General features: G+C 41.6%; 1 protein-coding gene across 2 annotated transcripts in view; it reads right to left on the bottom strand.

Annotated features, from left to right (window-relative positions):
- The window catches only part of LOC130930678 (protein unc-79 homolog), a 172,004-nt gene that overhangs the window by 45,956 nt on the left and 98,740 nt on the right, over positions 1-27,308 (bottom strand). For both annotated transcript variants that reach the window (XM_057858695.1, XM_057858694.1), the window contains exons 25-33: positions 27,068-27,269; positions 26,777-26,959; positions 18,590-18,658; positions 18,218-18,510; positions 17,928-18,110; positions 13,981-14,143; positions 11,539-11,688; positions 3,270-4,502; positions 2,026-2,127 (exon numbers count right to left, since the gene is read on the bottom strand). In XM_057858695.1, the coding sequence (XP_057714678.1) occupies positions 2,026-2,127; positions 3,270-4,502; positions 11,539-11,688; positions 13,981-14,143; positions 17,928-18,110; positions 18,218-18,510; positions 18,590-18,658; positions 26,777-26,959; positions 27,068-27,269 (2,578 nt within the window). The remainder of the gene's footprint in view (positions 1-2,025; positions 2,128-3,269; positions 4,503-11,538; positions 11,689-13,980; positions 14,144-17,927; positions 18,111-18,217; positions 18,511-18,589; positions 18,659-26,776; positions 26,960-27,067; positions 27,270-27,308) is intronic.

Raw genomic sequence — 27,308 nt, forward strand, 5'->3', positions numbered from 1 at the left:
TCAGCAGATTGGACTATTGCAACGGTATATGTACAGGTCTTGATAAAAAATCAGTCAGGAAGTTGCAGCTGGTACAGAATGCTGCAGCCAGAGTCCTCACAAATACAAGGAAGCTGGACCACATTACACCAGTTTTGAAATCGCTACACTGGCTTCCAGTAAGTCAAAGGATAGACTATAAAATACTACTGCTCGTCTACAAAACACTTAATGGCCTTGGACCAAAATACATGCTTGACTTGTTAGAGTCCTATGAGACTCTAGACCCCTAAGGTCGTCTGGAACCGGTCTTCTGCATGTTCCAAGAACAAGAACCAAGCAGGGTGAGGCAGCATTTAGTTATTATGCTCCTCACCTTTGGAACAAGTTACCCGAACGTCTGAAGTATGCTCAAACTGTTAGCTCTTTTAAATCAGGGCTAAAAACGCTTTTGTTTAGCACTGCATATCTATAACTGTCTATATATTTCAATCTATCCTGCTTTCTATTCCTCGTTTTTATCTCCATTGCTGATTTCAATTATTATTATTAGTAGTAGTTTTTGTTTTATTTTTATTTTATTTATTTATTTTTATTCTGTAATTAAATGCGATCTTTTGTCTTCGTTTCTACGTTGTGTTTAAATGTGATTTTTATGATCTTCATGTGATGTAAAGCACTTTGAATTGCCTTGTGTTGAATTGTGCTATATAAATAAATTTGCCTTGCCTTGCCTTGCCTTGGCAATATTCGGCATGTTTTGAATGAAAAAAATAAAATAAAATCAAGCGGCTTATCAATGTAATTGGGATCTAATGTTTTACAGTGATGTCTTAAATGATTCAAACAATTTTAGGCACAATAAACAGACTGGTCTTTCCTCATCTCTCACTGTATTAGAAGTCAAAGCCAAATGCCACATATGCTTCGTCAAAATTCCTCCACCCCTACCTAACCCTGGGGGGCACGCCCCACTGTTTGAGAAATTCTGCTCTAGAGCACTGTTTTTCAACCGATGTGCCACGACACACTGACGTGCCGTGAGAGATCGTAAGTTGTGCTGCGAGAAATTATTCAATATCGTTTTTTTTTGTTTTTTTTGTCATCGGGCGGAGTTGCAGTAGGAAGGAAGGAGGGGGTAGAAAGTTGCGGTTGTGTGCAGATGAGCAAGGTATTGCCTCATGTCGCGTTCAATAACTGCTTGGATTTCTAGCCATCAGCTACCTTGCTGTCCGCGACAATGTGGACCCTAGTGCGTCTACTGTTGTACATCATTTGATTAGACTCGTCAAGAGTCAATATTCACGAAAGTGTCCTTTCCATTTTATCCATATGTGACGACAGTCAATCCTCCCCCTGTGTTTTATTCCAACACATTGTCAAGGGCAGCAAGGTGGCTGACGGCTAGAAATCTGAGCAGTTCTTGAACGCGACACGAACAGCTATCCTAAATGTCATACCCAAACGAAACACCCGTCGCTTCGAAACAAGTCGATGGACTATTTTGTTCGCCTTTGTAAAAACACAGAGAAACAGGCAACTTTTTTGAGAAAAGCTACAAAGGTAAGCCCCCACAACCTTGTTACTGAACTTGTTGCAAAATCCAAACTCCCACACTGTGGCAGAGACCCTAATACTACCTGCTTGCAAAGCTATTGTCAGCAAGCTGCTCGGCCTTGATGCGGTTAAAAACATTGCTAAAGTCCTCCTGTCTGATAATTCTGAGCTTTTCAAGCCTTACTGATATAAAAAAATAAAAACAGAGACTGAGAGCCGTTGATGAAGATTCCTGCCAGGATATCAGCTTTGGATTCATCTGAACAGGCTCAAGTTTCACACTGAGTAAGTATAAATATTGAGAAATTATTTCATAAATAAATATACTATACAGAAAGTAATTTTGGAACATTTTTGGATTGTGGTGTGCCACAAGATTTTTTCTAATGTAAAAACGTGCCGTGACTCAGAAAAGGTTGAAAAACACTGCTCTAGAGCAAATATTGTTTTTAAAGAAATTGGTATGTAAGTAGAGTTTCAGAATCGTACCAGATACTGAAGAACGGTGGCTTGTTTCGGGCATTGCGGCTTCGAGTGTCGGCGCTGAGGAAGATTCTCTTGGCTTTTCCAAAGTGGACAAAGCTTTGTGATCTGCAAGATGATACAAACACTTTGTTCACATCGTCAGGTGTGTGCCTGGTTGACAACAAAGTCATGCTGCAATACAATGGCGTAGGTTTGGTCTCAGCATTGGTAGGGACGATATAACAGCATATCCTGCATGTACACTTTTTGATGGGGACAGGACATTTATAAGACCAAACAGACTGGGTGAATGGGGGTCAGGGCCACATTTCTCACCAATATGAACCTAATTTATGATAGGCTAAGTGATCAATGCAAAATGAATCTGTATTGACTTATACTTTCATGTGTATTGGTTCAGGTGATACACCGTTCGTACACATTGAAACTTTTGTTTTCAAAAACTACTAAAGAAACATTTTGAAAACTTCCAGAAGAAATGTCTGGATTTTATTAGCAAATTTACATTGCAATATTTGAACACAAATTATATGAACATACACAAAAAATACAAACTTGCTAATCATCGTTTAACTATAACAGGGTAAACCTTAGTTCACTACATTTCTTACACGTAAATTAACGTTAACAGTAGAAAACATACAGGAGGATATTTCAACGCTGCTTCCTCCTCGAGTACGAGAAATTCACACAGATTAATGTTATGCTAACTCTGATGTAGGTCGGACGTTAGCAAAATTAGTGGTGTGTTCCCCACTTCCACAACATTGACGTCTTTATACATTACTTACAGTGGCTGCTGCTTGCAGGAAAAAAAACTTCTAATATCCCTCGACTTCAAAGGGGGCGGAGGAGGCAGTATGTTGTATTTCTCCTGGGCTGTGAATGCATGTGTGGAGGGGGTGGGGGGGTTGTCAAGTCATCAGCCAATCAAACGTGCGTTTGAGGGGGAAAAATGGACTGGCACATTCAGCAAGTGAAAAGGGGTCAACGTAAGTCTGAACATAATGAAAGTACTATATTTCACTCAATAATGGTTGGTCAATTCTATCCTTACAACATATGGGAAGACAATCTAAATGACTTATATACCTGAAGTCATTATATAATGCATATAAGGTTGCTTAAAAGTTGGTGGGGACAATTTCAGCATCCTGAAAAATTAGTTGTGTTATGTCCCTACTGTCCCTATGCAAACCGACGCCTTTGCTGCAATACTAAAACGGTTTTACTTGGCACTGACTCACCTGGGTCTGCGGCCTGCTCATTTCCAAGCTTATCGAACGTGTTGAAGGAGATGTCCAGGTACTCCCTCTGGATGGCGCTGACAGCTATCTTCCTTTGCTTTCGTTGTCGAGGAACGATCTGAATTTTAAACTCTGCCTCGTCGTTGTCATCACCGTCATGTGGTTTGTTATCGCTGTCTGCTTCATCCCCCATGTCGTCGTCCTCCTCATCGTCACCATATTCTTCCTCGTCATTGCTTCTCTCCGGTGAGGACAGATGTTCTGCCTTGTCCTCCGGGATGTCCAAAAAGATCATCCTGCCGGAGGGGCTCGAACACTTGCCCTCCTCTAGTGTCCCAAATGCGTCATCCAGCGACGTGTCCGGCAAATGGGGTGTCTTCTTCAGCAGGTCTCGCTTCTGCTTCAGGGTCATGATGGGACTCTCCTGACAAATGTTCTCCTGTCGCTCAGGTAGTTCCAAAGAGCTCGAGGGAGTCAGTTTCTTTTCCAAAAGCGTTTCTCCCGTCAGAAGGTCTGGGATCTTTTTGTCACTGGAACAGTCTTCCACACTCACCTGCACCACCGGAGACAGTCGCAAAGTGTTACTACTCGCGGGGGAAGCCAGAACTTTTGGAGTACCGGTAAACTTGGAGCCAATTATGGTGCTGAGGTCAAAGTCCTCATCGCTCTCAACGATCCTAAGTGGAGGTAAAGGCTCAAAAACTAAGGAGTCGCTATCTGACATGGAAAGCAGGGAATGCTTTTCGGGAATGGAGGTGCAATCGGAGGAGAGGTCAATGAGGTCTTGGTCCTCCTTTTCTGCAGCCGACCCCCCGGTAGAGCCACGATCATGTTTGTCCTCAAAAGTCTCCATGCAGCTGAGGCGGACCTCAGGAATAACAGGTTTGGAGATGTCAGACTGCCCTCCTCGAGAACCCCGCCTGTCCACCGCATCATTACCCTCCACGCGAACCCAGGAACCGTCGGATGATCCTTTTCCGTGACGCCTGCTGTGGGCGGAGGCCGACTGGGGTAAGACAACAGGGGGCGCCTGTAAGTCGCAACGGTCGATGCAGGATTTGCGGCGATGTTCGTCCAGGTTGAATAGAATAGAGTCAGTGTTGGAAATGTCCAGAGACTTCTGCTTGTTCATGGCTTGCAGACGCTTCTTCCTGGTGCTCTCCTCCCTTACACAGTGCAGGATGCTATCCTGGAGTGCACTGGCTTCCCGGTACTCAGACAGCTCGATTTCACCTGACGTGGGAAAGCAGGAAATGAGCAATAATATAATAATAATACAGTGGTACCTTGAGATGCGAAAACATCAGTACACAAAAAATTCATAATATAAAATGTTTTCAAAACTTTTTTCGCTTCATATTATGAAAAATTATTCATCTTATGAAATACGTACTCTAATACAACCCCTTGCAAAAAGTATGGAATCACCATTCTCGGACAAGCACTCACTCAGACATTTGTCATGTAGAACAAACTCAGATAAAAAGCTTGAAAGAATAATGAATTAGTTCAAAAGTGCAACTTTTTAGCATTCAGAAACACTAAAAGAAATTAATAAAAAACATTGTGGTGGTCAGTAAATGTTACTTATATAGAGCAAGCGCGGGGAAGTATATATGAAATCACTCCCTTCTGAGGAAAAAAAAAATGGAATCATGAGAAACAAACAAAGAAATAACGATCAAAACACATATCTAGTATTTAGTAGCACCACCTCTGTTTTTCATGACAGCTTACAGTCTCTGAGGAATGGACTTGAGTATTCTTCATCAATTTGGTGCCAAATCTCTTTGATAGCTGTTCCCAGATCATCCTTGCAGGTAGGAGCCTTGCTGTGGACCATTTTTTTTCAATTTCCACCACAGGTTTTCAACAGGGTTGAGATCTGGGCTATTTCCAGGTCATGACATTGACTGGATGAGTCTTTCTCCAAAGAAGGCTTTAACAGTTTTAGCTCTGTGGCATGATGCATTGTCATCTTGGAAAATGATACATTTTCAACTGAAGGGATAAGAAAGCTGTCTAAAATTTCAATGTAAACTTGTAAATATTTTGAAGATTTAACCACAGCCATTGCCTTTGCCTGACATGCAGCCTCATATCATCAAGGACTGAGGGAATTTTGATGTTTTCTTCAGGCAGTCATCTTTGTAAATCTCACTGGAACAGCACCAAACCAAAATTCCAGCATCATAACCTTTCCAATGCAGTTTCTTGACTCTTGACACCTTGTCCAATGCAGATTCTTGACTCTTGAAAAGGTGATGAACTTTTGTTCGGTGCTGTTCCAGTGATATTTACAAAGATGACTGCCTGAAGAAAACATCAAAATTTCCTCATTTCATACTTTTTTCTAGGGGTTGTATTTCCCAATACAGAAATGCAATATGTAACTACTTTTGACAATACATTTAAACAAAGAAATACACACACCACTAGGGCTGCGATTATTATTTATAATCGATTAATCGGGCGATTAATTAAACGATTCTTACAATTACCTTCACAATTTAACTTGAATTTGTTTTAAGCATATTGTAACTAACAAAGAAGGCAAAATGGATGACTATTTCCTTCAAAAATGTTTTATTCCAACTTCCTAACTTTAATGTAGTCTACACCTGTACTATTTTGAGTACATAAAACTTGATAAAGTTTTTAATAACGGTTCTAAGTATAAAACAAAAATAATCTCTCAGTATACAAAAAAAAAAAAAAAAAAAGTCCAACAGTTGCCGTACAGTTTACAGTTTGAATGGGAGTTTGTGTTGAAAGTTGCTGTTAAAGGAATGGGTTTATGTGTGTGGTTTCTTCATCAAGAAATGAAACAACTTTGCTATCCAACAATAACTCAAATGCTAATATGCTTCTCCAAAACATAACACAAACGGACACTTAAGACAAAAGTGTGCCTCTGACTGAGGCACACTTGCTCTAACAACACAAACGACAAACTCTCGGAGCTTTGTAATATTATTGATTCAGAAACCCAAGTCAACAAGCCAGCAGCAGTTGCAGCAGTGAACTCTCTCTCTCTTGCTCTAATCACTGGCGCGCCCAGCCCCCTATTACACACAAACCAGTATGGGACTGCTCATAGCTCCCGGCAAGAATTGATTATGAAATTAGTTGGAAACAAATTTATTAATCACTAAGTTGTTGCAGCCTTACACCCCAAAATGTACTACAAAATGCTCATGTATATGAAAGAAAAGAAGAATATAACTTACGAAGCATAAAACAGCAAGATAAAATGGCAAGCATGACTGCAGAAATTAGCTCGTCTTTTAGCACAGGGGTCCCCATCTGCCGGGCCGCGGACAGGTACCGGTCCGTGGCGCATTTGCTACCGGGGCCGCACAGAAATAATAATTTAATAACGATCGCATTCTGGCTGAATGAACCCTGTGCCTCTGCTTAACACACCAATATCTCTGTCTACTCTAGATATAATACTACGGGATAGATTAGAATGTCGTCATAGAAATCCATTGATTGGACCGCTAGTAGTACATCTTGTTTGTGTATATAATATATCTATGTGCGCTTGTCCTCGATAATAACGTATTGCTAGTAGTGACGGGATCTGTCGTTCACTTGAGTAAACGAATCCATTCCGGTTCGTTCAGTAAAACGATTCGTTCAAACGAATCGTTCAACGAATCGTTCGCCCCCCTCATCTCCCTCCCCACCCAAATGAATCGTTCGGTTAGTGAACGGGAAGTGACGTTGCCGAACGAATCACCAAAGACCGCTTCGCAGTATAACTGAACGGGAAGTGACATTGCTTGGTCCCTCCCTCTCTTGCACATTGACCACTCGTCGTAGTTTCAGAAATGAGTGACAGGCGATATCATTCTGCTCTCAGAGACAGCCTCGTCTCCCTCCCGCTGCTGCAAAAGCGAGGGAGAACTTCCGCGTCGTCTGTCCTAGTTCTATGGGCTCAAAGTCATGGCTCGTGCTTGCATTTCGAATTAGGACACGGTTAAACATTTTCCTTTTGAGGGGGGTTTGGGGTCGGGGGCGCATGGACTTTCTTTAGCATGATCTTGCTCACATATACAATGCTGCTGCTAACAGCCAATGCGGCATGCTTGCTGTCACGAAAATAAAAATAAATCGAAAGTTTAATTTCTAATTATGGAACGGCCAACTCATCACATTAACCTCTCGCTCTGTTGTATTTTTGTTTTTTATTATTAAGATGATCGTTTTGAATTTTTGCACTGGTATTAATAAATAAAATAATCCGGTCAGCTCCCCTGTCGTCCCCGCATCTCAGATCGTCAAATGCTGACGAGAAATAATTGTTTGCTTTATGATTTCGCCTTTCTACTCTCATTAGTCTGTTAAGAAAAATGTAGACATATCTCCCGTGTCCGCGCGCTTTGTTTTTGGGGCGCTTGAGTAGCACATGATGGACGGATTGACATAATTTGTCAAACCAACCGACACCCTCTGACACGAAAAAAAAAAAAAAAACACTCGGAAAAAATTGACATGTATATACAGTTTCATTGCAAATCAGTATTATGGTGATCATACTAAATATTATTTTTTTTCTGTGCACATATGAGGTACATATCGCTGCCATGAAGCCTCCATATAGTGACAGTTCTCTGCCCGCTTCACTGCCGTCACGCGACCGCGACCGGTTTTGCTTGCCTCGTAGCTACGCGTGTTTTAAATTACTGTAAATTTGATAGTATGTCGTCATAGGCACAGTCCCGAGTCTGTTGAGTAAAGTAGAACACTAAACCATGCTCGCTAGATTTGTGTGGTGTTTTTGTCTTTTTGAGCAGCATTTGATAGGCTCCACGTTAACAAATATGTGACAAAGTCGTTTCCTTTCATTTTATGACTCGTTCACCGCATAGTCATTGCTGGAAAGTCAAGTTAGCAGCAAGCTAGGTCAGGAACCGGAGGACCGAATCACTGAACGGGAAGTGACAAAACTCAGTCTTTCCCCCCTGCCTGCACGCTGGCTGCTTATTGGCCACACGTGGAAATGAGTGACATACGCCATGATTCTATTTCCGCTCCCTCCCCTGCCCGCGATGAGGCTGGCGTCTGATTGGTCGTGTGCGATGTCAGAAGACGCTGCCGCTTGCTCAGCGCCCTCCCACGCAGCGAACAAGCGCCACCAACTTCATAGAACGAATCAGTGCAGATGGTGATTAGTTCGGTCTCGTTCACCCAAACAATTCGTTCAAAAAGAACGAATCGTTCGCGACCGATACAACACTAATTGCTAGGCCGTGGGCGCAGCACATTTGTTCTTGGAAATAATTAGCCCCCACACGAGCGAAGATGACTGGAAAACAGACGTCTTTGGAGATATTTTTACAGCGGAAATGGCACCTGACGAGCCTACAACCTCAAAGACCCACGAACTGCAAAGGAGTGGATTCGTGACCAGTTTGTGAATAAACCGAGTTATTCAAGCATGTCTGTGCAACAGGAAGATCAACTTGTAGAGATCGCAAATGACGGCGACCCTTTTAAGCGTACATTTGAGACAACAACTCTACCGAGGTTCTGGATTGAAGTCATTCTGGAATATCCTGACATCGCTACAAGACCTTGCTACAATTTCCAACATCGTATCTTTGTGAAGCCGGCTTCTGTTTAACGACAAGGTGAAGTTGTTAATGGTGAGAGCGGTGTGCAGTTGTGTGCAGCTTACATGGCAGGATGTATCGGAGGAGAATTTTTCTACAAGTCCTTCCATGATAAAAAGTTAATATTCCTTTCTTTCAAGAAAGTTTGTGGTGTTTACTTTGGAATCGCTGCATTTGCGCAGTTTGCGGCTATGTTTACCGTTACGCGCATGCGCAGAACTGCATCGTTGCAATTTTTGATGGGTTGCAAAATTTGTCAGAACACCGGTCCGTGAAAAAAAGACCCAAATAACACCGGTCCGTGGTGCATAAAAGGTTGGGGACCCCTGTTTTAGCACACCATGTCTGCTATGAGCTCAAGCAGTCATGTGATAATGTCTGCAAAATAAGCTTTAAAGTGCCTATGACAGCATAAAAAATCTGAAATAGCAATATTATATGAATTACAATCATATTTTGAGACGATTCGACTATGTACACTAATTTGGCAAAGCTTTGATGACGAGAAATTCGTCTTTTAATCTGCCGTTTAGCCCACGCTAGCGTCCCGAGCTGGAGGATGACGTCAGCAGGGTCATGATTTCATCTGATTTAGAATTCAGCCCGTTGAGGGGAAATTATTCAGAATGTGGAAAATGTGACGAAGAAGGCAGCAAAATGTCCAGATTGTTAGAATCTCTCTACTCCAATATTTTTACAGCATATTCCTTTTATCTACAGTATTTTTCCTCAATTGCTAAATAAATGGTGTGGTCATGAATTAGTACGAAATAGCAAAACTACTCCATAAAGGTCAAAACTGTTGACTTCTTGCACCTCTCGAACGATATTTTGGGCTTTGGAGAGCGTAAACAAACCAGGAGGCGTGACAGCTAGCCGACATGCTAACCCGAACCGGGCAGCGTTTCCAAGTCTTATTCTTGCCTTTCAAAGCGAAAAATCACACAAAACTACCCCAGGTCATGTCACACGGCAGCGGGGATGTCGATTGTCTTCACCGATCGGCAACCCCCCGGCGGCGAGCAAGTAACAGCTTGTCCTTCCCCTGCTGTGGGCAGGAGAGCTTGTTTGCCGGCATAGAAGCTGGAGAATGACCGCCGGAGAAACTGGCCGACATCGGAGGAGCGCGTAGCTGCCGGCGCCCACTCTGAAGAGAGTGGTCTATTGCCGGGCACACGAAGAGTGCAGAGGAAGTCTGGACAATATGGAGCACTGCACGAACATAAGCCGAGTATAGTGCTCTCCCGGGGGTGACAAACTGCCAATTGTCGGCCGAGTGGCATTGTCAGCAGACAAGGAGCATTGTCAGCCACAAAATGCAAGGCACCTCTGTGTTAATATGTGTGCCATTGTAACGGGTACACGCAGGTCCGTTGTGGAGCGTGGAAACCTCCCTACCGATTCCTTCAGGTAAGGACGCTAATGGCTGCGCCGTTGGCTCGAGCTTTATTGGCGCAGTGGTTACCGTCCTTGCCTGCCGAGTGGAAGCGTCGTGGCGCGCGGGTTCGCGTCCCGGCCCGGTCAGAGGTGGAAGCGGAACGCTGGGCGGCGCTGCCACATCGGTTACAATGGTGCGGTGACCCGGATCGGCAACGAAGGTTTCGGGGGGTGAGTGTAACGGGTACGCGCAGGTCCGTTGTGGAGTGTGGAAACCTCCCTGCCGATTCCTTCATGTAAGGACGCTAACGGCTGTGCCATTGGCTCGAGCTTTATTGGCACAGTGGTTACCGTCCTTGCCTGCTGAGTGGAAGCGTCATGGCGCGCGGGTTCACGTCCCGGCCCGGTTAGAGGTGGGAGCGGAACGCGGGGCGGCGCTGACACACCAGTTACACCATGATCTCAGTATTTGACATGATACAAAACACAATGTTTACTCACTTCCTCGTAAGTCCAATGGTCCCACAGTTGTCAGACTTGTTTTGGCCAATCTCGGGGTGAATGTGTAATTTTGAAACCCAAAAAGGCTTACACGGCTCTCACTGGTGCATCAACTAAACCCTGCAGCACATTTGGCTAGCGTGATGCGAAAAATCAACAAATTAATCCGCAAAATCAACTGAATCCGCAGTCTGGCATGCTATAAAGCAATGCTGTATTGTGAGATGCTGAGCCGGGTGACGTCACATTCATATTCGTCCTCAACCCGAGACTGTAGCCGGAAGTCATACATTTTCATTGCGCGGGATTAAAAAAACTGAATAAACAAAACGATCGCTTCCACACACATCCAAATGGTCCATTTAATTCAGGCTCATAAAATACCGCGTGAAATATGAAATAAACGTGCTTTTTGCTGTGTTAGGCACTTTAGACTAACAAGTAGTTACACTTTAGCGCAACTAGGGGGCGACAAAGCATTATAAATACAAACAGGTAATCAGAGGTCATGACAGCAAATTTAATGTGGTCTTTTAGTACAGCTTGAAACGAATTAGGATATACAGTGGGGAGAACAAGTATTTGATACACTGCCAATGGGTTGTGTATCAAATACTTGTTCTCCCCACTGTATGCATGTGAAACGCGGTTCATAATATGAAAAAAAATATTGAAACCCACTCCGGAACAAATTAATTTCGTATCTTGAGGTACCACTGTATCTGGAAATGGAAAATCTTATCAGTGAGAAGAAATGTTTCAACTCTTACTTTTCTTTGCATTCAGCTCAACCGGTTGGTATTTGACGGACTTGCTGCCGCCAATTCTTTTCAAGCGGGCAAAGAAGGTTTGCGACTCCTTGTTTGCTGCTCCAGTGGGTGTGTCGTGAACATCCGACTCATCAAATACACTGTCCTCCTCTGAAATCAAAGGAAGTAAAAAATTGAGTAAAAAAAAACATTTTTAAAAATCATTGTCTCTATTGTCCATTTTGTTGACACAACTTTTGAAACATATTTTTCGAAACGCCATTTATATTTTCTTACCTCAACAAGAATTTATTGTGGTTTATGAACTCTGATACGTCTACATAGACCCCCCCTCTTCTAAGGCCTCACTCTTCTAATTTGGTCAATCCATTGACAACATCCTAAAAATGCCCAACACAGCTAAAAAAAATCCATCTTTGATAATGGGCTCATACAAAAAAAAATCTGTAGGCAGACATAGAAGCTCAGACATGAACATCATTTTTTTTCTCAAATCTTTCGCTTCAAATTATTATTATAATGTTTTAGATAAGACACTTTCAGATCTTGTTCAATTACCGGTAGGATAAAGTTGTATTGCATGTACTAGTGAAGGATGTTGCTGCTCAATTTCTCCCAGAAAATGATTGCAATTACAAATGTGTTGGTCGAAATAGCTTCATTTATTTTGCTTGCAATGAAAAAAAACACAAAAGACAATGAAAAAAAAAAAATCAAATCATTATCATTTTACACAAAACTCCAAAAATGGGCCATACATAAGTATTGGCACCCTCAGCCTAATACTTGGTAGCACAACCTTTAGACAAAATAACTGCGAACAACGGCTGCTGTTATCCATCAATGAGTTTCTTAAAACGCTCTGCTGAAATTTTAGACCATTCCTCTTTGATCAACTGCTTCAGGTCTCTTGAGATTTTAAGGGTGCCTTCTCCAAACTGCCATTTTCAGCTCTCTCCACAGGTGTTCTATAGGATTGAAGTCTGGACTCATTGCTGGCCACTCTCAAATCATTTTGTAGTGCTTTTTGAAGAGTGTTTTGGGTCATTGTCCTGCTGGAAGACCTATGACCTCTGAGGAAAACCCAGCTTTCTAATACTAGGCCCTATATTATAATGCAAAATTTGTTAGCTGTCTTCAGACCTCATAATGCCATGCACACAGTCAAGCAGTCCAGTACCTGAGGTAGCAAAGCAACCCCAAAACATCAGGGAACCTCCGTCAGGTTTGACTGTGTTCTTTTCTTTGAAGGCCTTGTTTCTTTCCTGTAAACTCCATGATAATGCCTTTTCCCAAAAAGCTCTACTTTTGTCACATCTGACCAGAGAACATTCTTCCAAAACGTTTTTGGCAAACTCCAGCCTGGATTTTTATGTCCGTGGGTCAGAAGGGGGGTCTTCCTGGGTATTCTACCATAAAGCCCCTTTTCATTCAGATGCCGGCAAATTGTACGGGTTGACACTGTTGGACCCTCGGACTGCAGGAAAGCTGAAACTTGTTTGGATGTTAGTCGAGGTTCTTTATCCACCATCCGCACAATCTTTTGTTAAAATCTCTCATCATTTTTTTTTATTTTCAGTCCACATCTAGGGAGGTTAGCCACAGTGCCATGGGCTTTACACTTATTGATGACACTGTGCACGGTAAGACACAGGAACATTCAGGTCTTTGGAGATGGACTTGTGCCTTGAGATTGCCCATGCTTCCTCACAATTTTGGTTCCCAAGCCCTAAGACAGTCAGCTCTTTGCTCTTCTTTCTTTTCTCCATGCTCAATGTGATACAACATAAGGACACAGGACAGAGGTTGAGTCAACTTTAATCATCACATGATTTTTCAAAGGGTGGCAATACTTTTGTAAGGCCTGTTTTTGGAGTTATGTGTAAAATGATAATGATTTCATTTTTTCCCCCCATTCTCTTTTGTGTTTTGTCATTGCAAGCAAAATAAATGAAGATATTACTACCAAAGCATTTGTAATTGCAATCATTTTTTGGGAAGAATTGAGCATTATCTGAGAGAATTGCAGGGGTGCCAATACTTTTGGCCAGCACTGTAGCTCCAACATCTTGGCAAGGACTGTACAATGACGTCTTCTAATACATGTTTTTGGATAATCATTTTGAGCTTTAATGGGTATTTAGCGGTACCTAAAGGCTTAATTCCGACCTACGCGGAAATAGGAACGGAACTTGTTCGTAACCCGGGGACTACGTGTAGTCTTCTTCCTCTTCAAACAATATTAATAACAGTTCATACAGATATAAATATTACCATTGTTTTAAAAAAATCAACCATCATAAGAAGTTACTCACAATTTTACTCATTACTTGAGTATTCTTTTCACCAAATACTTTTTTACTTGTACCTACATTTTTTGGATGATTACTTTTACTTTTCCAATAGAAACATATTGTTTGCATTCAAGATGAACCTTTTCACCTTTTTCTTTTTCACTGTAACGGCTCATGTTGGAATTGTCGCTGTAGAGTGGACCCGCAGTTGCGTGTGGACGGCAGCTGTGATACTGGGCGTTCAAGGTGTTGATGGTAATGTAAATCAGATGAATGACAAATTTACTTCCATCCATTTCTCTGTAGGGGTACTGAAAAATGACACTCAATTAAAGTATGCACCAAGTAGCAATACTTAACTCAGTACAGATTGGCCTGCACAATATATTGTTTGAATATTGCCATCGCAATGTGCGTAATAGTCCCATCGCAGGACATGCAATAGTTTTTTTTTTTTTGCTTGGTTGTTCGTTTTGAACATATAAACTTCCTAGATCCCTATATATAATAGATCCCTTAGCCTGGATTAAACGGTATTACTTGACATTTTAATGGTCTTTCGAGCCGGATTGCAATATAACCGGAGTTCCCAGAGGCAGAGTCGACAGTACCTTATTGTACCTAACAGTATCTTATTATTTACTTTATTAATATAATGTGTTCTATCCTCAATAAACGTGAAATTCTTCATCTTTAAAGGCCAATTTTGCTTTTTGAAGCTTTTAACGTCTTTTCCCTTTGACAATTTGTAAAGCTCTAACACACATATCTACACTAATGTTTAGAACGACACACATTTTAACAATAAAACACTTGACACAAAACAATGTGTGTTCAAAAGTCCATCTAGTCTGATCAATATGTAAATTTAGTAGATTGAATTGGCCTAATTTGCCTAACAGATGTCCGCTATCTTAAATGCTAACGTATTTACAATTCTCATTGCTAATCGCTCACACGTAACTCCACAAACTGTAGCTTTAAACTTAATTACAAATGCATACACGAACATATATTATCTGAAACAACTTAAGCCTTATGTGGGCCAAACCAGAGCGCAGCTGTACTTTATCCATGTCAGCCGAGTCTGCTCGTCAGTCATACAGTCCAGCTAGACCCAACGCTGCCACCAGAGGTCAGTGTATCCTCCATCATTAAACAAAATACAATACTTTTGGACTTTTTGGATAGTTGTTTTCTTGGGGTACTTAACCAGTTAATTCCAATTCACCTGGAAATTCGGGTTACGTCGCCAGTGTAGCGACGGAACTCATTTGTAACCGGGGGACTACATGTACAAAGTGGCCATGGTAAGTAAAGATGTCGTCACGTCATTTTCAAAGTATCGGAATCGGCAAAAAAATATCGGACATGCCTTTTTTTAATATATATATATATATATATATATTTTTTTTTTTTTTTAATTTTTTTAATGAAATTGTTTTCTAATTGTATTTAACCTTACAGTCAAAATGTCTTACACTCATCCAGGGACTTTAGTTTTGTCTTAAAGTAGGGCTAGCGACTTTAGTTTTGGCTTAAAGTAGGGCTAGCAAATTTATCGCGATAATGGCGGTAATTAATTTTTAAAAAATTAATCACGTTAAAATCTGCACGACCCACTCACGCATTGTCACGTTCAATCTATAATGGCGGGGATTTACAGTGGGGAGAACAAGTATTTGATACACTGCCGATTTTGCTGGTTTTCCCACTTGCAAAGCATGTAGAGGTCTGTAATTTGTATCATACGTTCTCTTCAACTGTGAGGGACGGAATCTAATACAAAAAAACAGAAAATCACGTTGTATGATTTTTAAATAATAAATTTGCATTTGATTGCATGAAATAAGTATTTGATACATCACAAAAATCGAACTTAATATTTGGTACAGAAAGGTTTGTTTGCTATTACAGATACCAAACGTTTCCTGTAGTCCTTGACAAGGTTTGCACACACTGCAGCAGGGATCTTGGCTCCCTCCTCCATGCAGATCTTCTCCAGAGCCTTCAGGTTTTGGGGCTGCTGCCGGGCAACATGGACTTTCAGCTCCCTCCATAGATTTTCTATCAGGTTCAGATCTGGTGACTAGCTAGGCCACTCCAGGACCTTAAGATGCTTCTTATGGAGCCACTCTTTAGTTGCTTTGGCTGTGTGCTTTGGGTCGTTGTCATGCTGGAAGACCCAGCCACGATCCATCTTCAAGGCTCTCACTGAAGGAAGGAGGTTGTCAGCCAAGATCTGGTGATACATAGCCCCATCCATCCTCCCCTCAATACGGTGCAGTAGTCTTGTACCCTTGGCAGAGAAGCAGCCCCCAAAAATGATGTTTCCTCCTCCATGTTTCACGGTTGGGATGGTGTTCTTGGGGTTGTACTCAACCTTATTTTTCCTCCAAACACGACGAGCCGAGTTTAGACCAAAAAGTTCAATTTTGGTCTCATCCGACCACATGACCTTCTCCTATTGCTCCTCTGGATCATCCAGATGGTCAGTGGCAAACTTCAGACGTGTTTGGACATGCACAGGCTTCAGCAGCGGGACCTTGCGTGCGCTGTAGCATTTTAATCCATGACGGCGGAATGTGTTTCCGATGGTTTTGTTCGAGACTGTGGTTCCAGCTCTCTTCAGGTCATTGACCAGGTCCTGTCGTGTAGTTCTGGGCTGATCCCTCACCTTCCTCATGATCAGTGATGCCCCACGAGGTGAGATCTTGCATGGAGCCCCAGAACGAGTCAGATTGACTGTCAACTTGAACTTCTTCCATTTTCTAATAATCGCTCCAACAGTTGTTACCTTCTCACCAAGCTGCTTGCTTATTTTCCTGTAGCCCATTCCAACCTTGTGCAGGTCTATTATTTTAGCCCTGATGTCCTTACACAGCTCTTTGGTCTTGGCCATTGGGAGAGGTTGGAGTTTTTTTGTTTGAGCATGTGAACAGGTGTCTTTTATACAGGTAACAAGTTCAGACAAGTGCAGTTACTTCCGGTAATGAGTGGAGAACAGGAGGGGTTCTTAAAAAAGAACTAAGAGCCGAAATATTTACTAGTTGGTAATGTATCAAATACTTACTTCATGCAGTTAAATACAAATTTATTATTTAAAAAATATACAATGTGATTTTCTGGACTTTTGTATTAGATTCCGTCCCTCACAGTTGAAGAGAACTTATGATACAAATTACAGACCTCTACATGGCTTGCAAGTGGGAAAACCAGCAAAATCGGCAGTGTATCAAATACTTGCTCTCCCCACTGTACCTATATATAGAGCTAAAAGGCAGCGTTAAATGAATAGAGTGAATTTTGGCAGTCATTGGAGCCTTGTTTTAATTGGCTAAAGCCTTAAAATCCCTCTCTCAACATTTAGAAATATCATGGGAAAGCAATGTGGGGAAGAAAGGTAGTAGTTGTTCTTTTTCTTAACACCCTATGTTACTTCCCAACGCAAAGATATATCAATTGGTGCCAATACGCACAGTCATGGTTGCACTTCCCATCATGCATTTGGGCATGGCTACAGTATCAGTTACTGAAAGCTCAACAAATACACTAGATGGCAATATTTAGTCACAATATACAAAGTCACATTTATCCTTTAAGAATTACAAGTCTTTCTATCCGTGGATCCCTCTCACAGAAAGAATATTAATAATGTAAATGCCATCTTGAGGATTTATTGTCATAATAAACAAATACAGTACTTATGTACTGTATGTTGAATGTATATATTTGTCCGAGTTTTATTCATTTTTTTCTTAATGCATTGCCAAAATGTATATGATCGGGAAAAATTATCAGGAATGATTGGAATTGAATCGGGAGCAAAAAAAAGCAATCGGATCGGGAAATATCGGGATCGGCAGATACTCAAACTAAAACGATCGGGATCGGATCGGGAGCAAAAAAACATGATCGGAACAACTCTACTGGTGAGTCATCGGCTGAAAATTCTTCTAGTGTTAATATCGCAATATATATTGCAAACCCCCAAAAAGTCGCAATGTCATTTTTTCCCCAATATCGTGCAGCCATAGTACAGACGGTGGAACATATATTTGATAAGTTGGGGTTAATTCATCTGAGAGAAAGTACCTTGTACAAAATGACCAGCAGGGCTTTGAGCCACATCTGTCTGATGTGTGGCCTCAGGGCCCAAAGTGAGCATCGAGGTGGCTGCTGGAAATAATGTCTCAGCTGAGGACATGTGCAGTACTTCAACACCTGAACCACCAGGGGAAGTAGCTGCTTCCCTAAACTGATGTTATAGTCCATGACCTGAGAGAAATGATGCAGAATGTATCAGCCAACACCATTATGTTTCTAAAGGAAAAAACACACGAACATTTTAAACACAAGTGACATGAATGTTAAAAGCCAGTGACCTGTGCGATGCCAGCAATAAAGGCATTGAAGCATGTGGAGGTGCGCATCTTCTGAGGTGCAATCATGAAGCAGCCCTCCTGCTGGTCGTAACCCAGCAACACATACAGGTGACGCTTCACAGTGTTAAAGGCCTTGGCGCTGCCAATGTCTGCTTCGGCGCTGCTCTTGTCTTTGGCCATGAATTTCATGAGTACCATGATGAGCTGGTGGACAGTTTGATGGTCTATGCCGGCGTCTTCTGGGAGCAGGTCTCTGATGATGCTGTCGTCTTCGGGGGCCAGCGTTTGGCCTGCTTTTGAGACAGAGACAGGAGGGTTGATGGTGAGTAGGGGCAGAGTAGTAATGTTTCCATTTTTTGATATCTTATTTACCTGGCAGGACTTTCTCGATCATATCGCCAAGTGTTGGGGCAGAGTGCTCTTGCCTGGTAAGCCTTAGCGCTACAAAGGAAATGATAAAATCTTTGAGCAGGAAGTACCATGGGGCGCATGTATTGGCAACTTTAATTAAAAACCATTGTTTTCGTCAACAGTGAGGATAATGAAAGCATTTCGTTGACAAACATGTTTTTCATGAAGATGACAAGCTAAAAACGTGTTCTGGGTGACTGCAACATGACGACCTGAATAACAGTTCGCGTCTGACGAGATGACAATGAGACGAAAAAGCAACATTGTTTTGTCTGCTGTTAAAAATTGCACCCTTTAAGGCCCATAAGACCACCGTGGATGGCAATGGAAAGCAGATTAATTATCTTTTCGGCGTGTTCGTTCATTACTGAGAGTGGGAGTATTTACTAATTAAATAGATTCAATAAAAGAGACTCACAGACCCAATGCAGTAATTTGATCTGAGTGCATTGATTCCAGAGATATTGCAAACGTCAGAATTCTGGCTGATAGTTCCCTTACTCCGAGAGTGCCCACGATAGCGGAACTATCAGTAAAGTCCCCCAGCCAGTGCGCATCTGAAGTAATCTGACATTCTAGCCAGACAGCCAGAATCGTGCCAGCTGAACCGCCAGACCTGCACTGGCGCAGCTCCAACGACCCAGGCCGGCGGGATCCCGGCAATCCGGCCAGAAGGGCAAACTCTACACGTTCACCTTAGTTTTGATCCTTTGTACTGACTTCATTTTGAACGGTTTAAAGAAGGCTCACTGAGAACAAGTTGACAATTTATTCCGGCTGACAACGAAACAGAAAGGCAAATCAGACACAGACTCATGCGAGGAGGCAAACTCATTCCGAGGTCACCATATCAGAAGTCAACAAAAGGTTTCCGAGAAAAATGACAACATTCAGTCTTTTGAAGGCTCTCGCGGGGCAGGCTGTGGGCAGGAAGAAGAGTGTGTTTGGGATTATTGTCTGTTTCTGGATTGGACAGAAGGATTCGGGAGTTACTGTTGTCTGGGCAGCGAGCGTTGTGAATTTGCCACCTCAGCGTCAAAAGGGCTCTTGGTGTCTTGTCAGTTGTGTTATCAATTGGATATCGGGCATTCTCCGGTGCTCCTTGAGTTGGTACAGAGCGTCCCGCCATTTGTTCTGGACTGTCCAGGAGAACTGATTGCGAGAGTTGGTGGGTCAATCTTGCTCATGACGCACACGTTGGGCTTCCATGATAAGAATGCGTTGTGTATCTTTTATGCCCTATATTCTGCTTGTTTTACTTGAACTATGGTATAAGTGCTATTTATTTAATATTGGGTGTGTTGGAGTAAACAGTTAGGCGGTGCCTACAAGAAAAGGTCTCCTTCACATCCTAATATACTACAGAGGCATGGAAGCATTCTATTTTGAGTCACAGATGAGGTGATGTCTTTTGCTGGTCTCGTGGACACGTAGGCCTCATCCCAGATCCCGTTTTCCCGGGTCCCATCTGGAGGCGTCGTGACCTGTTAGTTTTCTTAGCTTAACGATTTATTGTACCTCAACTCTGGGTAATAAGTCCCAGATGCATTCCAAGGGAAGTAAAACCATTAAGAGTTTATTCCGAGCAAAATTTGAAGTCATCTCAAGAGGACAACGTTTGTCAGACAGCGTGCATTGACTGACTGATATGTTCTGCTGAGTGGACGTCTACTAAAAATGTGATCATGCAGTTAGTGCCAATTAATAGAATATCGAGTACATTTATTAATCAAAAGTGTTGTCATCATACAATTAAGGCTATACAAGTTAATAATGCAATTCAATATACGCATGCAATTAGTGTAAAAATTGAGATCGGACACAATTTTATTTTATTCCAACACTGCTTATTGTACAGTGGTATGCAAAAGTATCTGAACCTTTTGGAATTTCTAACATTTCTGCCTAAAATCACCATCAAATGTGATCTGATCTTTGTCATAATCACACAGATGAAAAAACTGTCTGATTTAACTAAAACCACCACCAACATTTTTAAGTTTATAATATTTTAATGAGGATGGCATGCAAACAATGACAGAAGGGGGGGACATAAATATGTGAACCCTCTGCCTAAGGAGACTTAAAGAGCAATAGAAACCAATTTCTACCAAATATTTTAAGTCAGATGTGTGCACTATCACTGATGAGTGGTTTAAAGCTGCGCTGTCCACTATAAAACACACACCTGGTAAGAAATGTCTTGATGAGAAGCATTGTCACATGTGCATCATGGCTCGGTCAAAAGAGCTGTCTGAAGACCTGCAATCGAGGATTTTTGATTTGTATAGAGCTGGGAAAGGATAAAAAAAACATCTCTAAAAGTCTATATGTTCATCAATCCACAGTCATATAGGTTTTCTACAAATGCAGGCAAGTTGGCACTGTTGCATCTCTCCTAAGAAGTGGCCATCCACCAAAGATGACGCCAAGAGTTCAGCGCAGAATACTCAGAGAGGTAAAAAAGAACCCTAGTCTTTGTCCACACATCAACTATTTATAAAACTATGGCCAAGAATGGTGTTCATGGGAGGACTCCACGGAGGAAGCCACTGGTGTCTAAAAAAACATTGTTGCTCGTTTGTTGTTCGCAAAAAGGCAATTGGACACTCCACAGAAGTTTTGTTCAAATATTTTGTGGATTGATGAAACCAAAGTTGAATTCTTTGGGAGTAACAAACAACGTCATGTGTGGAGGAAAAATGAAACAGCTCACCAACATCAACACCTCATCCCCACCGTGAAGCTTGGTGGAGGAAGCATCATGATTTGGGGCTGTTTTGCTTTCTCGGGGCCTGGACAACTTGAAATCATTAATGGAAGAATGAATTCAAAAGTTTATCAGGTTGTTTTGCAGGAAAACCTGAGGCTGTCTATCAGACAGTTGAAGCTAAAAAGAGAACCCTTAAGTCCAGGCTTGAACCCCATTGAGATGCTGTGCTATGACCTAAAGACAGCGACCCAGGAATCTGACTGAACTACAGCAGTTTTGGAGCAAAGAATGGGCCAAGATTAGTCCTGATCGATGTGCCAGACTGATCTGCAGCTACAGGAAGCGTCTGGTTGAAGTTATTGCTGCCAATGGGAGGACCATATAATATTAAATGTGATGGTTCACTTACTTATTTTTCCCCCTTCTGTCATTGTTTGCATACTATCCTCATTAAAATATGAAAACCTATAAATGTTTGGGTGGTATTAGTTAAAGCAGACACTGTTTTTTCATCTGTGTGATTTTGACAAAGATCAGATGACATTTCATGGTGATTTTATGCAGAAATGTAAGAAATTCCAAAAGGTTCAGATACTTTTTAATACCACTGTAAATGTAGCCTGGAACTCCAGACTCACCGCTGTTCCAGCGAATGAGTCTGGCAACCGTCCGGCGGATCAAATCCCCAGGGCGGAGCAAGCCCCAGCACACAGACAGCGGAGTGGATCAGCGTCGGGCGGACATGACGTTGGTAGGGCGACAACAAACTAGCGCGAGCGGAGAATGGAGAAGTTTATTTAACATGGCTAGCGCGAGACAGACTGTTGTAATAATTTCAAACTGATTTTACCGCGGATTGGAACATATTCTCGGCTCTCCCGTTCGCCATCTGTGTTGTTGTGGAGACTTCCAACGCGCAAGAGTGACGTTGTTCGTTAAGAGCACGTCACGCAAATAAACGAATCTGATTGCAGGGATAATTTCGTTCTGGCTCGAGAGGCCAATAAGGAGATGGGTCCCAGATTTCTTCTCACAGTGTTTGAAAAATACAGGGAGAACAGTCTGGCCGTGCCAGACAACTGTACATGTAGTTAGTCAGCCTACATCCTCACCATGTTTGGTTGTATCATTCATGTGATCCGTTCCCCCCATACACACACTCATCAGTGTCCTTCAAGCTAGGCTTCGCTCCAGGCTTGCTTATTTTGAAACACACGGTAAGATTTGCTTTCTTATCTTGGCAAGAAAGATAATGCAATCTTGCTTTAGCCTTTAAAGGTCTGTGCTGAGTGATCATCACACATTGAATGCAACTCAGAGCGTTAGCATCGCATTCGCATTAACACTTTCAGCATGGCAAGCGTCAGAGGTGGGTAGTAACATTTACTCCATTAGATTTACGTGACGTTTTGGAAAAAAAGAATACTTCTTAGAGTAGTTCTACCACGTTTTACTTTTACTTGAGTAGATTTGTGAAGAAGAAACACCACTCTTACTCCGCTACTTCGGGCTACACTAGAGTCATTACGTTTTCCCTCTTAATTCTACATATTGGAATTCATCATTGCCAGAGATGCCGACAGTGACTGTATCAGTTTCACCAATGAGACGTCTTAACAATAACCACATGATTCCATAATACCAATCAGAGGTAACAATGTTTTTTCTCCACTAGAGGCCACTCATGCTCTTTGGACGGGTGATGATTCAAAGTGTTGTTCTGGTCTGAATTAGGTCTTTTTGGCTTAATATGGCCATTAAATAGGTTTTAGTACAGTATAATAACAGTTCATATAGATGAATTTGTGCTGAGACAAAAATATACCATTATTTAAAAATAATAATAAAATCAGACATTGTAAGAAGTTATTCGCATACTTCAGTAGTGTTTTTAAGAAATAAGTTTCTGTTTTGATGGCTACTTTTACTTGAGTAATATTTAGAAGTAATGCTACTCTTACTTGAGTACATTATTGGCTACTCTACCCACCTGTGGCTAGCGTCCTCATAAAGTTTACAATCCGTGGCGTCCAGGTCGGTATAATTGATAAAATAAACTACTGTTTTCGTCCTAAGTGTGCAGGGGCATTACGTGGGGGCGGGGGGGTCAGGCCAGTGGTGGGCAGTGCCCACCCACGGACACCCTCTGCCCACCCAAAGAAAACTGAGGGTAGTACTAACGGCAGTCTGGGCACCGTGTATGGTATCCCATTCATATAGTACTGATGTGTTCTAAGTTTTAACCTTTGCGTTGTTACCTCCTCTTTCACCTTAAAAAAAAAAAAAAGAAATGAAATGTCGGTTTTGTTCCTAGGGGGCGCTACACACATTTATGCATATTTTTTTTATTTTTATTTTTTTTTTTTACATTTTATCAAAGTTTTCACCAATATTCACCTAGCTGTTGAGTTTGGTGAGTTTTGAAGCATTCTGAGGGGGTCAAAGTAGGGCTCAAAGCGTCGGTGGGACAAAGAATGACTGCTTGGGCGCGCTACATAATGTATTTGGAATTTGTCTTTACACGGTATCAAAGATTGCACCTGTCTTGACCTCCCTGCCGATTTTGGTGCATTTTGAAGCATTCTAATGGGGTCAAATTTGAGCTCAAAGGGGCTACGGAACAAAGAATAACTATAATAATAATAATAATAATAATAATAATAATAAAACTGAGGAACCACAATAGGTTACCTAAAAAAAACATTGTCACCTGCATGTCCATACTGTTGAGTTATGCATGTGTTCTAAGTCAAATAAAATCAAATCAACTTTTATTGGTCTTGACCAAATCACAACAACAGTTCTCAAGGAGAAAACAAAACATGTTTTAAGGTGCAGTTGCCCTACGCCGGATTTCGACCTACTTGAGCACTGTAGCTTTTTTTTTTTTGCTCCGCCAGGTAAGACTAATGCCCACCCACACCTGGCACCCTGGTAACACCACTGTAAGTGTGTATTATTATAGGAAGAAGTGCTGCGTTCAGTGGTTTGGACGTAACTTGGGAGCAGTAGGCCTGAACTAATTTTTTAGATAGCTCTGCTCCTGACTTGGTGTTGGTATGAACTTGGTTCACTCTTACTCTGCTACTTTTGGCTACTAGAGGCGTTATATTTTTCCTGTTTATCCTACATATTGACTGTATTTTTGCCAGAGATTCCGACAGTAGCACTTCCTGTCAATGAGATCGTAACAATTAACACATGACTCCATTATACCATTCAGAGGTAAGAAAGTTTTTTTCTCTGCTAGAGGGCAATCGTGCTCTTTGGACTTGTAATGGGTCATAGTGTTCTGGTCTGCCTCCTGACTAATCCAAGTAGACATTAGCATACGTCGCCCTCTAGTGGTTGGACGCATTACTGGGGTGTTTGCACACCTATAGCAGCCCAGCGTCTGGTAAACAGTAACGTTAGCTGCTTTGTCATGCGATGTCTTCGGACAGCTTTTTTACGGGGAAAAGCTCACTTGTAAAGCCAGAAGAGGAGCGTACAACCAAGTCCATTCTGCATAATATGTTGCTAAAAAGCTAGCAAACGAGGCAAGAACAGCGAATGCACTGAGAGCATCATACCTCGTGGTGAACCGTATTGCTCAAGCTAAGAAACATTTCATGATTGGAGAAGAACTCATTATGCGTGCCAAGGATATTTGCTGTCAAGTTTTAGGAGAGGCCACGTGTTAGTTTATATTCACTGTCATTTTTTTTTCTGCCACACATTGCCCTTACATGATGCAAAAGATTCTGGGGACCACTGGGCTATAGTACTATATAATAATAACACTTCACACGGAGGACATTGTGCTGGGAAAAAAAAAAACACCATTATTAAATAAAAATCTGACACTATAAGCAGTTATTCACAATGTTACTCATTACTTGAGTATTCTTTTCAATACTTTTTAACTTGTACTTTAGTCAATTTGTAGATGGTTACGGTACTTTTACTTTTACCTGAATAATATTATTTATTTATTCACAGCAAATAGGAAAAAAATCTGCAAATAATTGATGCCCAGTGAAAATACATTGCAACTGAAATAATGTGGTTGCAAAGTATTCGTATGATTTTGTTACTGGGGAAGTGGATGTGTTTAGATACAAACAATCATGTTAAAATTTAACCCTGTACCAGATCAGGTGAGTTTGTGAAGTGTCGTAAACTTGTTCTTTTTATTTACAGTGAAATGGACTTTACAAAACAGAATATCTTTCTTTCCCCCCTCAGACAAGTCAAATGGGTGCTGGTGGTACCAGAGGCATTCGAGACCATTAAAGAATTGCATCAGCGTACACTTGTAAATGCAGTATTTCCATAGACTGACCATAGACTTCAAAAATCTATTGACCTGACACTTCGTCATTCTTTGCATCACATCTTATCAGAGGGGTCCGAGCTTCATTTAGTAATAGCCGAAGATGACACACGCTCATGTCGGATTTAAGCTTGGATTTACTTACGATTGGATTTAACAACGAAAGCTGTACCACATACAAACAGGAAGAATTTTCTCAGGAGTGATTTGTTCGAGGATTCAAGGTAAATATTATATTTTTCGTACCATGCATGCGTGATTGAAGCATTAATTCACAGGAATGTTCTTATTTGTTTACACATGGAACTGACTAGCCTCATAGTTTGCAACATTTACGCGAAATAAATGCTACATGCACGGTTTCTTTGCTTTTAACCAAGAATTGAGACTTTTTTACGTCCATATCTATGAAGAATTCGGGGATTTAAGCATTTATTCTCAAGAATTTTCGCCAGAAAATCTCTGTTTATGCCAGGCGGCCGCAAGCCTCATTCGCTAACAGTATATAGTGTATAATGATAATTAAGGGATATTCTATTCTATAATAAGTTGTGATTGTATACAGAATTTATTAATTATCTATTTACATATTATTTATGATTGATTCTGCACGTTTTCCTCAAGTTTGAAGTTTCTATGTTAAATTAAGTGATTTATTAGTTGTTGAAAACTTGCAGTAAATAAAAAAAATTAAGTTGCTATTTTGGTCAAACACTTATATGATATGTTAAATATTGCTATTGACCCTGAAAATATACGTGATTATCTCTGCATTTGGTGGGTTTTGTGCATCTAGTGTCAAATCTGAAACTTATATAGCAATTTTAAGTGGTGTTATACTTATATAAAAAAATATTTAATCGGGATTTTATAAGGGAAAGACTTTTTATGCCGCTGCTCATGGAGACTCATATATGGCTAAGGGAGGTGCCTGTTTTGGTTTGAGGTCGGTAGCAGCTTGAGTTTTTGTAAATATTAGAATTTTTATAAAATAGGCCCCCTACGAATCGGCCCCGTTTTCCATGTCATGTCAATAGATTAGGAAGTCTATGGACTGACTGAAAATGTCACAGACTGCATTTGCGTGAACAGGACAAAATGGCCGGACCACAGTACTCACAGAGTCGGTTGCTCAGTGACTCGGGGAGTGAAAATGCACGCTTGGACTCTGGCGGGCCGCCCTTCACGCTGTCACGCAGGGAACGCACACTCTTCTGGCGGTTCCTGGCGAAGCGCGCCCGCCGTATTTTCCACATTGCTGCATCACTGAGGTTGGCCACGTTGGTTCGCACCGCAGTGATGGCTGTCAAAAGAAAGGTTAGGACTGTAATTTAATATATAAATGGAATGTGATGTGACTGTCACAAGTAAAATGATGTTAGGTGGATGTGACTCTTAAGCCGCTACATACTAGTAGGGAAAGGGAACTCCTTGTTACAGTCCAGGTGCAATTGAGCCTCTAGCGATAACGTTTCAAAGCGGTTGACGAAGAACTCCCAGCTAAGAGCGGGTACGTCTTTCTTTAGGAAGTGAAGCAGTAGTAGTTTGCTGAGGATGACGGGCCGATCCCTCACAACTGTGTCAAACTGGAAATCCAGGCAGAGGCAGAGGCCCTACATTGGACACATGAAGGGGACACGCTTAAGAACAAC

This window comes from Corythoichthys intestinalis, chromosome 15 (assembly GCF_030265065.1).
Source record: "Corythoichthys intestinalis isolate RoL2023-P3 chromosome 15, ASM3026506v1, whole genome shotgun sequence".
NCBI classification, from domain to species: domain Eukaryota; kingdom Metazoa; phylum Chordata; class Actinopteri; order Syngnathiformes; family Syngnathidae; genus Corythoichthys; species Corythoichthys intestinalis.